The 14,836-nt window shown below is 21.1% G+C and overlaps 4 protein-coding genes across 4 annotated transcripts; 2 read left to right on the top strand and 2 right to left on the bottom strand.

Annotated features, from left to right (window-relative positions):
- Positions 1–123: 123 nt before the first annotated feature.
- PY17X_1031400 (conserved Plasmodium protein, unknown function) lies at positions 124–5,075 on the bottom strand (the record flags this gene model as incomplete). Its single annotated transcript, XM_022956311.1, has 11 exons — positions 124–189; positions 402–439; positions 614–877; positions 1,052–3,358; positions 3,546–3,591; positions 3,893–4,108; positions 4,193–4,251; positions 4,371–4,442; positions 4,619–4,702; positions 4,819–4,904; positions 5,065–5,075. 11 exons carry the CDS (start codon positions 5,073–5,075, stop codon positions 124–126), a joined length of 3,249 nt encoding a protein of 1,082 aa, XP_022813368.1.
- Positions 5,076–6,494: 1,419 nt separating this feature from the next.
- Positions 6,495–7,922, top strand: PY17X_1031300 (diphthamide biosynthesis protein 1, putative; the record flags this gene model as incomplete). The annotated part of the gene is made up of 1 exon (XM_022956310.1): positions 6,495–7,922. The coding sequence occupies one exon, from the start codon at positions 6,495–6,497 to the stop codon at positions 7,920–7,922; it is 1,428 nt and encodes a 475-aa protein (XP_022813367.1).
- Positions 7,923–9,974: 2,052 nt separating this feature from the next.
- On the top strand, positions 9,975–11,430 carry PY17X_1031200 (DnaJ protein, putative; the record flags this gene model as incomplete). The annotated part of the gene is made up of 3 exons (XM_022956309.1): positions 9,975–10,767; positions 10,879–11,138; positions 11,338–11,430. The coding sequence occupies 3 exons, from the start codon at positions 9,975–9,977 to the stop codon at positions 11,428–11,430; spliced, it is 1,146 nt and encodes a 381-aa protein (XP_022813366.1).
- A 210-nt stretch (positions 11,431–11,640) lies between these two features.
- On the bottom strand, positions 11,641–14,024 carry PY17X_1031100 (26S proteasome regulatory subunit RPN13, putative; the record flags this gene model as incomplete). The annotated part of the gene is made up of 11 exons (XM_022956308.1): positions 11,641–11,699; positions 11,836–11,868; positions 12,069–12,199; positions 12,373–12,454; positions 12,562–12,663; positions 12,933–12,981; positions 13,063–13,112; positions 13,281–13,371; positions 13,471–13,527; positions 13,656–13,748; positions 14,013–14,024. The coding sequence occupies 11 exons, from the start codon at positions 14,022–14,024 to the stop codon at positions 11,641–11,643; spliced, it is 759 nt and encodes a 252-aa protein (XP_022813365.1).
- Positions 14,025–14,836: the final 812 nt, after the last annotated feature.

The following is a 14,836-nucleotide window of genomic DNA, read 5'->3' as shown; positions in this document are numbered from 1 at the left end:
TACAAGACTGATACATAATCCTCTCTTTTGAAAATGCATACATATTAACTTTTATATTTTTTTCCATTTTTTGTCTAATTCTTTATATTTTTTATTATATTAAATGGAAATATTTATTTTTTTCTAAATTTTATTATTGAAACTATTTAATTTGTAATTCATCCCTTCCGCATTACCTTCTTGATCTTTCTAAAAAAATTTAAGTAAAAATTAATGGAAAAATGAAACAAATTAATGGAAAAGTTAAACAATTTAATGAAAAATATATAACACAGATGCACATGCTTAGCATATTTTCCTTTTTTCCTTTTTTCCTTTTTTCCTTTTTTCCTTTTTTCCTTTTTTCCTTTTTTCCTTTTTTCCTTTTTTCTTTTTTTCCTTTTAAATTCTAAATAAAAGACGGTGTGTATTACCCTTGTAATTTCTAGTTCATTCTCGCCTAAAAAAAATGTAAGAAATCGTTAAAAATAAATAAATATGAGAATAGAGATATGTCAAAAAGAATCGAAAGGGATACAACACAAATGTAAGTAATAACAATTATATTATATAAACATATATAGTTTAAAAATATAAATATATGAAAATATATAAACTCGTTTTTTTATGTTACCATTAATATCAGGGGACCATCCGATTTTATCTCCAAGTGCTTGTAACCCAAAAAAATCATTTGATTCTACAATTAACAATCTACAATTATTTTGAGGAATTATTATTTTTATTATTGCTAAGTCAGGTTTCGAACTAGGAATTTCTTGTATCATTAATTTACTTACATCAATTTTAAATATCTTTTTATTTCTCAATATTCCTAATTTTTTTGTTTTATTATCATAAAATATTTTGCATTTCCTGGTAATTATATTTGTGTCTGCTGAAAAAAAAAAAAAAATATATTCAAATTTGAATTCAAATAATTTTTATGTTTTTCCATAAATTCAAACAAAATAACTTCTTTAGTTATATACACCCACCATAATTGAAGAAATCTACACATTACAGTGTCCATATATATATATATATATATTTTTTTTTTTTTTTTTTTTACATAGAATTATATGAACATGCGCAAAAAATCCACATTTTAGATAATTGTTTATGGTTTCTTCTTTATCATTTTCAATTTGTATATCCCTCGAGACAGTTTCTATACTACCATAAGAATCATCAATATTATCTTCTTTATTTGAATTTTCTCTTTTCATAAAATCACTTAAATTTATTGAATCGCTTTCATTAACATCTTTGCGTAAACTACTCGATAGTGAACTTGTCTTCTTTTTTATCACGCCACCTTCACCTTCACCTGCATTCTCTTCTTTTTTTATGGATTCATCCTCATCTCTTTTTATGGATTCAACTTCATCTCTTTTTATGGATTCGTCCTCATCCCTTTTTATGGATTCAACTTCATCCCTTTTTATGGATTCATCCTCATCTCTTTTTATGGATTCATCATTTGTGCTGTCTTCTTTTGCTTCTTTGGATACGATAAAATCAGTTTGTTGTTCTTCAGTATCCTCATCTATAATTTTATTATCATTTCGATTATTTGAAATATATTTTATACAATTTTTAGAACTCTTATTATTTATATTATACGATTTAATTGTTATATCTTTTAAATGTTCATTAAAAATAAAACCTTCAATCTTTATATTTGTTTTATTTTCGTTTGGCTCATTTTCATTATAAATTGAGTTTTTTGATTTATCTATTTTACTAATTATAGATGCTATTTTAATTATTGAATAGGTTCTATTTTCTTTATCCATTAAATGCATATTTTCACAATTTAGCTTTGCTTCTTTTTCTTTTATCTCAATCGTATTACCACTTTGATATTTTATTTTGGATTCTAATTGAACAGTGTCTCTAATTTTGTCATTTCCAGAATCTAACTTAAATGGTTGAGATTGTTGATATTTTTTTTTTTCCAAAATTGGTTCTGATTTCTTCTTTGGTGTTTTTTTATGTACTGACATGACTTTTAATTTTTCATTTTTTTCCGAGACTTGTCTTTTTTTCTCAAAACAATTTGATAGGAAGATATTAGAAATTTGATTATTTCCACATCCACAATTTTTCTGACACATTTTATTTTTATCATTATAATTTTTTTTTAATTTTTTTATATTATTAATTTGTCTATTTTGATTATTTTGAAATGCATTGATTTGTTTTGAATTTTTTTTTTCTTCATTATATTTTACTATTTCATTTTTTTTATTTTGATTCAAATTATATATCTTACTTAATATTTCATATTTATTCATATATGATTCTGAGTAAATATCCATGTTTTTTTTTTGAAAATTATTTATTTTATTTTGGTTTGTATACTCATATAATCCACCACCACATCTATGTAAAGATACATTATTATGTTTTAATGTTTTATTATTTAAGATATCTAATTTAGTTTTATTTGTTTTTTGTTCATTTTCTTTTAGTATATGTTTAATTATTTCATCATCATCATAATAATTAACAAATTTAACCCCATTAATATTTTGCATATAAAAATTCAAATTAGCTATATATTTATCCCAATCTTTTCTTTTACTACTTTTGTCTATATTTTTATAATTATTATGACAATGCATCATTGAATTTGTTTTTGATTTAAAGTTTTTTTCTGGGGAAATATAATTTATATCTTTAGTACTATTTTCAACTAGTTCAAATTTTTTATTTACATCTATACATAGATTAGTATTTAAAATTGAATCGTTATTTTTATTTTGTTTCATATTTGAAGTTTTATATTGATCAGAATATAATAAGACAGGATTATTTTTTTCAGATAATTTTTTTTTCACTTTTTTTAATTCATCTAAATTTGATAATTTTTTAATTTTTATAAAATTGTCATTATATCCATCAAAAGTTATAATATTTTTTTTTTTTTTTTTTTCATATTTTTGAAATAGCTCAGTAACGGTTTTTACATTTCCATTTTCATCTAATTCAAACTTGGTAATACTCTTTCTACTTTTTAATAACATTTTTTTTAAATCAGTATGTTTTTCTATTTTTTTATCAAAATTGTAAACTTGAATTTTTTCATTTTTCATATTTTTTTCAAATCTTTCAATTAGTTCATCTATTTTATTTACCCTTAAATTTTTATCGATATTTTTGTAAAATTTAAAGCTTTTCATTTTTTTATAAGGATTATAAATAAATTTTTCGTCTAATTCTCTTGCACCATATAAACATAATTTGTTTGTTTGTGAAAGGTCCCTATATAAATATTCTTTTTTTTTTCTATTATTACAAAAAGATGGTAGTATTCTTTTTATTTCTTTTATCCCACTTGCCTTATCAATTTCTTTCATATTACCTCTAGAATCTAATACGAATAAAAATCAAAACAAAATAGTAAGAACACAATAAACTACCATAACATGTACATGTACATATAGTGACAAACATTTTAACCACAATAAATTATTAACATCTCCAGAAATAGAACTATATGCACATTTCTAAATAAATAGAAAAAATATCATCTTTCCGATTTTGCAAATTTTTATTACCGTTGTTTATTTCTGTCCTGCTTTGGGCTATGTTTTCTTCTGAAACCTTAAAACATTTTTAAAAAGAAAAAAGAAAAAAGAAAAAATATATAAATATAAACATGTGTGTATAATAATAAAATGCAAACAATCATGTGTATGTAGACATTTTACTATTCCATACTCGAATAGATAATTATTTGCGAAAAAAATATTTGATAATATTTGATAATATTTGATAATATTTGATAATATTTTTTCTTTTATTTTTTGTTTTATTTTTTGTTTATTTTTTGTTTTATTTTTATTTTATTTTTTGTTTTATTTTTTGTTTTATTTTTTCTTTTCTTTTTTCTTTTATTTCATACTTGCTTCAACCCTCCAGTGATGATATGCTCACTCTCTTCCTTGCAATGGTCCTTTAAGATTTTTTCTTTTTCCTCGGATTCATGATTTATTATTTTTTCCTTTAATTGTTTATTATTCTCGTTTTTAGTATATTCAACTAATAACTTATAAATTATATCACAAATAGAATAAATTTTTTTTAAATATATTTTTTTTGTCTTTTCATCATTACTCTCCTAAGAAAATAAAATAAAACATCCATATAAAAAATTAGACAGAAAAAAATGTAAACAAAACAATCAACTTCTTTAAATTATTACAATAAGTGAATATATTTCAAGGGTTGTATTAATTGCCTCTTCAACTTTTTCATCGATTTCTAAAAAAAATAATTAATTAATAATGCCTTATCTAAGTTTATGACTATAAAGTTATATTGACACTCAAATATGTAATATTTATTTTTTTTTTTTTTATTTTTTTTTTTTATGATCAAACCTTTGGATGCACATTTTTTTCTTTTATTTTCTTTTAATATGTTAGAATAGAGAAAAAGAATTGCATCAAATTCTGTAAGGGTTTTATAAAATAAAAAAAACATGGATTTCTCTATAGTTTTATTTATATAAAATTTGGTAATATATATTCACCATACAATTTGGATAAAAGATAATACTCATCATAAAATAATCTTTTATAATTAAATTAAATTTGTTTAATATTTTTATTGTCTATTTTTGTCTTACGTTCATATATTATTTTTTTTTTTATCTCCTCTGCAACTTTGAAACAATCTGAAAAAATATCATCATTCTTATTTCCACTGGGTTCTTTAAAAAAATAAAATCAAAAAATAAAAAAATATTATTATATATTGTCTATCTATATTTATACATACATGCATAAGTATAAAATTGTTTATGCTAGACTATAAACATACACTAACCATTTGCAAAAAAATATAGTTTTCCTCCATTTGTATTGGAACATGGGCGCTTATTATTTAGTTGGTATTTATTAAATGGCAATGTTCTATTTTGTTAAGGAAAAAATAAAACATAAAAATATATATATATATAAATAAATACATATAAACATATACATACATATGTTTATTTACTTGCTTGTATATATGGTCATATATAAATGCTATAAATTAAGATTGCATTTTTATAGAGAAATAAATTAGTACCTATTTTCCATTTATAAGTTTTAATACAAAAATAAAAATGACAAAAATATAATTGTTTGTATAGGTGTGGATGCCATTGAATTTTTTTTATTAATAAGTTATATATTGTTTTCTCTCTTTTTTCGTTTTTATAAGAATTGTTTATAATTAAAAAATCAGAAAAAAAATTGTTTATTTTAATGTACAATCATTTAAGTTCTTTATATAATTTGAGGGTTTAATTTATTAATATACATTTCACACACACACAATATATATATATAGTTGTAAATAAAATTTATTTGAGTTGCTCTAAAGAGATCTATATAAAATAATTAATATTTTTAACTTAATCATAATTATGAATTATTTTATGATTTTTTTTTTTGTATGCTTTTATATATTTCTATAATTTTTTTTAGTTACTAAAAAATATATACACATAAATTAATAATAGTGACAACCATAATAATTATAATGACAATTTTTAATTCTTCTATTTTTTCGAAATGTGCACAACAAATTTTACAACCTTTTCATCTATGTTTAAGAACAAGTTTCTACATAATTTATTTTAAATTAAAAAAAAATTAAATTAAACAAAATTAAATTAAACAAAATTAAATTAAACAAAATTAAATTAAAAAAAATAAAATTAAAAAAAATTTAAATAAAATAAATATATTATTACTATGAATGATCAGCGGTATATATAGGGCAAACCCCCCAATTGTAGAACGAATAACCCGTATATATCAACGGACTAAGAAATAAGCCAAAATAAGGAAAAACAAAATAGGGCAAGGCAAAATAAGCCAAAACAAGGAAAAACAAAATAGGGCAAGGCAAAATAAGCCAAAATAAGGAAAAACAAAATAGGGCAAGGCAAAATAAGCCAAAACAAAGCAAACCATGCAACTCTCCCCACTTGCATATAAATACATATCTAACATCAAAAATTAATATACTAATAAACTGGTTAAAAAATTATGCAAAAAAAAAATTTTTTTAAATTGATAAGTGGAAAATCTGAATTCGGAATTTTTCCTAAAATATATGTATACATAAATAACATCAATTTATATATCATATATATAGGAGTCAGAAAAATGGCTATGAATTTATAATATTTTTTATTACTATGATAAAACATTCTTTAACCAAATTTAATTTATATAATAGATAACTAACAACAAAATGATAGGATAAATTTATTAAAAAAATAGTTCCTTAAAAAGTTATTAAATTTGTTCACATATTTTTATATATTTTTTTGGTAAAAAATAATGTATCAAAAATTGAAATTATTAAATTTTTTTGGGGAAAATTAAATAAAATAAATCAATTTTATATAAATGATTTATGGGAGAAAAAAAATTCCAACAAAATAAACAAAATTGGAAAACAACATTAAATAAATTTTGTTTCTCATAATTTATCAGAAATTAAAAATGAACGAAATAAGTTTAAGAGCTACAAAAGGAGAAGAAAAAAAAGTTCATTGTTCTATTCCTAAATATATCTTAAATAATGAATTATTAGAAAAAGCTATAAAAAAAGCATTTCCAGAAAATTATAATTTTGAAGTTTATAAATGTATAGATATAATAATAAGAGAAAAACATAAAAACATTGCGTTACAATTACCTGAAGGTTTATTAGTATGGGGTTTATATCTTTCTGAAATATTTTATTTTTTTTGTGATACTGTTGAAGAAGTAATAATATTAGGGGATGTTACATATGGGGGTTGTTGTATTGATGATTTTACTAGCGATAAACTTAAATGCGATTTAATTATACATTATGGACATTCTTGTTTAGTACCTTTAACTGTAACAAAAATTAGGTGTATTTATGTTTTTGTCGATATAAAATTAAATTCTAGCCATTTAGTTGAAACAATTAAAAAAAATTTTAAAAAAACTGATATTGTTTTATTGCTTGGAACAATACAATTTTCTTGTGTTGTACATAGTGTACATAATATATTAAAAAATGAAAATTACTTTGATACATTTTTACCAATACCTCAAGTATTACCCCTAACAAAAGGAGAGGTATTGGGGTGCACATCACCAAATTTGTATAAATTTTTATATGAACAAATCATAAAAAAAAACGAAAATAAATTAAATGACACAAAAAATTATGAACAATCAGGAGATTTATCGTCCTCAACAGAATTAAAGCCAATTAAAGTCAATATTGAGCAAGAAAATGAATCATATATTATTAACATGTGCAGAATTTTTTTAAAAAAAAATAATAATGTTAAAATACTTTTTATAGCTGATGGTAGATTTCATTTAGAAAGTTTAATGATACATAACCCTGATTTTACTTTCTTTCGTTATAATCCTTTTGATAAAATTTTATCAGAAGAAAAATATAATTATAAGCTTTTTTACAATATACGAAAAAATGAAATAAACAAATCGAAAAATTGTAAAAGTGTGTGTATAATATTAAGTACATTAGGTAGACAAGGAAATGTTAATATTTTGAAAAATCTTATTAACATAATTAAAGAAAAAAAAGTTTTTTACTTTATTTTATTATTGTCTGAAATATTTAATCAAAAATTAGAGTTAATCAAAAATGTTGATGTATTTGTACAAATAGGATGCCCAAGGTTATCTATTGATTGGGGAAATTATAATATAAAACCTTTATTAAATGCTTATGAAGCATATGTTTTATTAAATTCAATAAAATATAGAGAAATTTATCCCATGGATTATTATTCTAAGGTTGGAAATGTATGGGCAAATTATAATGCAGGTTTGGGAGATATAAATGAAAAAAATTTGCCAATAAAAGAAATTATAAAACGACGCATTCAAATGAAAAAATCAAAAATTAGCATTCATTATTAATGATATTTATATGTGATAGAAATAACTAGAACGACCAAAAAAAAAAATATTATAATTTATGTTTATTATATTTTTTTATTTTCATAAATACCATACACATATATAATAACATACTGCAAATTTTAGTTGCATATATTCTATTATAAATAATTTTTTTTTATACAAATTTATAAGTGTTTTAAGTTTTTTTAAGTAATAATTTTATTTATTTATTTGTTTGTTTGTTTATTTATTTTTTGGGAGGTGTATACATTATCTTATCTATGTACTATCTCATAATTAAGATAACCTTCCATTATGTTATGATTTTATATATATAAATGTTTGTAGTTAAAAAAAAAAAAATTAACTATTCTTTTCAAATGCTTAAAAATATAGACTAATATAATAATTATCAACACCAAAAAATATTATTATAAAATTGGCTAAAATGAAAAGAAAAATATCCAAAAATACTTCAATTGAAACATTCCTCTTATATACCATTTAAACAGAACACATTATTGAAATAAAAAATGTTCCTTTTTTATTTTTTTCTAAATTGTGTAATAGTAAAGTTGTGTTTTTTTTTTTTCTTTTTCTTTTTCTTTCTTTTTTTTCTTCTTCTTCTTATTATCATATATGAAAGGATGCATGTATTATGTTTTCCCCCCTCTCATTAAAACTTTGGCGCTTTATTTGTTTAACCTATTATAACATATAAATTTTCCTATTATCAACAAGTTTTAGGGTTTGTGCTCATAATAGTGTAATATAATTTGGGGTGGCCTTAATAAAAACCAGAACAATATATATAACCATTTGTACATATAAATATTACTCATTTTAATATATTATTATTATTATTGTTGTTACAATATTATATTGTCATTTTATTTGTTTACTTCATTTTCTATTTATTGTAATTATTTATTTTTTTTTCTTTTACATTTATTTATTTTACTATATTATCTTTATTCTTATAATGTATACTGCACATATATTTTCAATATAAAATATTTCGCGACCCTCATTTATTTTTTTCCATCTTTTTTTTTTGAACAATTTTTTGAATGTTACACTGAAAAATACAATTTTAAAGATAAAAAATTGTAACATTAATTTATAGGGTTTTCTAAGATAATATTTTATATCATTATAATTATTTTTCGAACAAAAAAAAAATATGTTTATGTAAATTTCCTTCTTTCGACCTTTTTATTGAATTAAAGTAAAATTAAGTAAATAAAATAACGGAAGGAAAACAAAAAATAAAGAAAGCCGAAGAAGAAAAATATACAAATACGTTTTTAAACTAGTGTTGGTTTTTGTTGACATTTTTTTATTTTGTTGGATTTATAATCATATATTAAATATGAAATGATATTAATACTTTAATATATGCATATGTAAATAATATATGCCCATGCATATAATATATTAACTTATATATATTATATTTTGGGGTTTCCATTTTAAAAAATTATTTATTAAACTATATATATATAATCAAATAATACCTAGTTATATTATTTGTCACCACATATACGTATATGTGGTTATATGTATATGTTGCGTATATAAATTTATCATATATTATATATACATATATATACATACATTACATACATATACATATAAGAGGTTTACATGGATATACCGAAATGGTAGCATGCATATATGTGTATAGATATAATGTCACATTTGTATAAATGCTTGTATATGTTTACATGTAAATTTAATATATGTATTGGGGAATATTTGTGTAAATAACCGAATAAGTTTGAAAATATCACATCATTTTGAGTATAATATGTATATACTATAGATATGTGGTATATACATATTTGTGCAAATAATACAATGAAGGGCTAAAAAATAATTTAAATTTATTTATAAAAATCATCTTGTCTTCTTTTATTATATGGTTAAACATAATTTTCTTTTATATCAACTTTTGTATATATATCTATATGTTCATATTAATTAGTAGAAATTTTTTAAAATAAAAAAAAAAAAAAGGAAAAAATAATAATTAGCAAAATAGTAAATATAATAAACAAATAGCAAAAAATGGAAGATATTATTATTTATATGATAATTATTGCACCATTAACAAGATGGATTATCGGACCCAATCGACCTTGGAATAAAGGAAAAAGAGAGTATGGAGTGTTTATAGCTTTATTTATATTATTTTGTGTAGCTGCATATGAACTTAAAAAACCTGAACAAAATGCTTATGAAATTTTAAACGTGAATACACATGCATCAACAGGAGAAATACGACAATCTTTTAGACAATTGTCTCGTAAATATCATCCAGATAAAAATAAAGAACCAGATGCTTTTGATAAATTTAATAAAATAAGAGAAGCATATGAAATATTATCAAATGATAAAAAAAAATATAATTATGATAGATTTGGAGATTTTCAGGGTAGTGATATAACAAGTTTTTTTTATATAGAAATAATAATTATAGCAATTTTTCAGTTTGCTATTTCATTTATATTTGGTTTCTTATATACATATGGAAGAGATAATGAAAAATATAGGGTATTAATATGTTTATATATATCATTAAATTTTTGTTTAGAATTAATACTTCGATTTAGTAGTGAAAGTACTGAATTTCTTGCCTTTTGGCCTCTCTTTAATCATTATACTCCTTTTGAAAGAATTAAAGCCATAAAAGCTCTTGTTCCTTTATTTATGAACATTATATTATTTATTGATATTTATTTAATTGAAGATGATATTGGTGTATATGCATTAACATTTTGTGAATATATTTTTAAAAAAAATCTTAAAATAGTTAAAAATTACAATGATGCTGTTCTTTTCTGTGCCAAACTTGTTGACGGTAAGTTTTTTTTTTTTTCCCCCCCATTTAATTAAATATATTTTTATGCATGCACATTTCTTAATTTTCCTTGCATGGTCATATATTTTTCTTTTTATTATTAACATGCAGGTAAATTGGACCGACATAGCAATTTTTCATGGAGACCCAAAGAAGAACATACATATATAGAGAATGTTCAAGAATTAACTGATGATCAAACTTATGATAAAAAATGTGATAAAGATGATATATTTTACAAGTTACTACATACTATTGTAGAAACAAATAAAGAAAATGTCGACCTACAAGTTCCAAAAAAAGAATTATGCCGCCGATTTGATTGGTCTCAATCGTATATTTCTAGTATCCTTGCGAAAAATGAACAAGAGGTAATAATAACTTAAGAAACTATATTTTTAATGCGTTTTGAAAAATGCAAATAAAAATAAATAAAAAATAAATAAATATAAAACATAGTAAACATATATAATTAAAACATGCACACTTTGTATAAAATTATGCTTTTTTATCCATATTTGTTTTGCTATAAATACACAATTTTCACATTTTTCGTTCGCCACATTACAGAAGGACATCGAGGAAGGAAACGCTAGCAAGGGTGTCATGTTTTCTGCCATCCTTTATATTATTGGGATAGTCTCACATTTATTATCAAAATAATATTTTATTTATAATTGTCATTTGTCTTACTATTTTATTATATCTCTTTTTCTCCATTTTCCTATTTCCATATTTTTGTATATTTCCCATTTGTCCTCAATTTTTTACCGTGACTCTTATCCATTTAAAAATCAGAAAAAGAAGATTTAATGTTTTTGTTTTAAATTATGAATTATTTGGGATATACATATGTATGCATAAATACATAGCTTAATCATTATTTTCTTTATTATATTTTTTTTCCAGTGCCTCGACAATATATTCCAGTGCTGTGTATATTAACAATATATAATATTTATAGTTGTATATGCACACTTATATATGTATAATATTAACTTTTTATTAAAAAAAAAAAAATAATAATAATATAATTTTAAAATAACATTTTTAATTTATTTTTCTTACGATTATTTACTGGCCCTTCGTGTGGAGGCAAATCTAAATCGAAATTGCAAAAAAAAAAAAAAAATGAATAAATTAGCTATATAAATTACAACATTACCAATATATTATGAACAGTCAGAAAAATAAATGCACACACACACACACACAATTGTTTGCATATCATGACTTGTCATTTTATATTCCCCCTCAATATTGGATATATCATTTTCTATATTAAATGAAAGTTTACTTACTTAAAGATATTAAGATAAAATTTAATTGAGTCTCAATAGATAAATCTAAACAATTTAAATTAGGGTTTAGCATTCTACTATTAATTAAACTTTCAATATCGTATTTAGTTTGATATCCACTAGGCATATGTCTACAAACGTGAGATTAACAATGTTGTAAAATAATAATAAAATTAATATTTTTTAATTGTTATTTTAAAAATATAATATTTAGAATAATTCATAAATTAAAATTTTGTTAAACATTTTTTATATAAGCATATATTTTGTGTCCATTTTTTTTTTTTTTTTTTTGAAAATTAACTTTTTTAATTCTTCGTAAGCTTCCGGTATTTCTAGCAACTTAGACATGTACTCATTCACAAATAAATCTTTAAATGAAACATCTGAATTTAAAAAAAAAAAAAAGGAAAAAAATATAATTTGTTTATATATCAATTTCATAAAAAATTGTTATTATGTCTATTTTTTTTTTATTTTTTTTAAATTTTACTTTTTTTTGAATCTCCATTCATTCCATATCCTCCTTGAGAAAACATTAAATCGGATTCTATGGGGACATCATTTTTGTTATATCTCCTCCTTGTTCCAGTATCTGCAATTTAACATTCATAAAAATGGTGAAAATTGTGAAAATTGTGAAAATTGTGAAAATTGTGAAAATTGTGAAAATTGTGAAAATTGTGAAAATGGTGAAAATGGTGAAAATTGTAAAAATTGTGAAAATGTGCTTGCATTTGTATGTGTGCATATATTTCAGATTGGACAATCACATTAAATAGGGATGTGGCTATATAGGTCATATTTATTTGCCACCTTTTATGTAATTATGTTTGAAATATAAATCAGAATAAAATTTAGTACCGTTTCCTAAATCGTTTGCTATGATAGAGTTAAATTTTGAAACAAATTCCTAATAAGAGATAAAAAAAATATATTTTTTTCTTCCTTTCATAATATTCAAATTTAATTAATATATTTTTTTTTTATTTACTTCATCCTTTGAGTCATCATAATCTTGCATCCAATAAAAAAAAACCTCTCCTAAAAATTTGTGAAAAATATGACATGTTCATATTAAAAGGGATAATTATTTTTACTAGACAAAATTAATTTGATATTTGACAAGAAGTTATTTAAATACTTATTTTGAGATAAAAAATTTTAAAAGGTTATAAAAATATAATATAATTATTAATATCTTGTTCTAACCTTTTAATTTATTTCTTAATAGATAAACCCTTCCTGTTTTACATGCATGTACTCTTTCCAATGATATATTTTTTGTTAAAATTATATTATCCTAAGATGAAAAAAATAAAAATAAAATCATTTATATAATTATAATATATACATACATATTCTTATTATTTGATTATTTTACATTTTTTTTTTTGTCTACCTCTATTTTATTAGTTTCTCGACTAATCCATTGGAAGTTATAAAGATTGTCACATATCTATTTTTTTAAAATATATCAAGTTTAAATTGTATGTCTCAAAAATGAAACATGTTGAAATGGTCAAACGAAACATGTTGAAATAGCCAAACGAAACATGTGAATTAAATTATAGCTATTTTAATTACCTTATAAAGAACTAACTTCCCTTTTCTCTTATCAGGTTTTACAACATTTCCATCATATATACATTTTCCTGCATTTATTTCTAGGTATATTTTCTAACAAGCCAAAAAAGTGTTTAAATCAAATTTTATTTTATTGTCTTATTTAGTGAGGAATTGTTAAATATGTTATACACACATCATAATAATAATTAATCATGATAAATATATATCGTTAAAAATATGGACATATATATTCAATTATAATATATAATGTTATAACCCCATACGATCACCCATATAAAAACTCACGATTTGCACACATCAATATGTAATAAATAAATAAATATACATAATAAATATACAGCTAAAAATGCATACCCCTGAATCCATTTTTGGTTATGTTTCGTAATTTTTCCTTTCCTTTTTTTTTTTTTTTTTTTAATATTTATTAAAAATAGTATTTAATTTTGAAAGATGAGTATAGAAAATATAAATTAAATAATACTTAAAATATTTACAATTTTCCTGTATTTTGTAGTATGTGAAATTATAGTCAAACTGAAAGTTATATTACATATGCTCTAAAAAAAAATTATTAAATGATGAAATAAAATCTTTGTAATTTGTTTATTTATATATTATATAATTTTTCTTTATAGCGAAACAATGAAATGCACATATTATTTTTTAGAAAACCCTTTATGATAAAATAATTATACACATACATTTCCTACTATTATATAAAAATTGAATATTATTATTTATTTTTTTTATATTTAAAATTATTTTTTAAGAGACCATTCTTTTCCAATGAATAACCAACATTTCCAAAACCCATTAATAAATTGTAAAAAAATTTTAAATTTACACATATATACTATTTATATGGATAAATATATGTTATTGTTTTATTTAATTTTTTTTTATAATATAGTTGTAACCCTTTTTTAAATCAACCAGTTTGATAGAGAGAGATGTAGGATTATACATGTCAAGTACATAAAAGAATTAGGCATATCCTAATTTCTGTATACACACATTTATTTATTTAAATTTTCAAATGAATAATATTTATGATAATTAATAAAACAACAATATTAACATCATCAGATATATATACATATCAATATGAATGGAAAAAAATATTAATGTTTAATTTCCTATATGGTAATGTTTCAAATAACAAAATAGTTTGTTTCCCA

This window comes from Plasmodium yoelii (genome assembly GCF_900002385.2).
Source record: "Plasmodium yoelii strain 17X genome assembly, chromosome: 10".
Classification (NCBI taxonomy): domain Eukaryota; phylum Apicomplexa; class Aconoidasida; order Haemosporida; family Plasmodiidae; genus Plasmodium; species Plasmodium yoelii.
The sequence above is the reverse complement of the archived record's forward strand: the minus strand, read 5'-3'. Positions and strand labels throughout refer to the sequence as shown.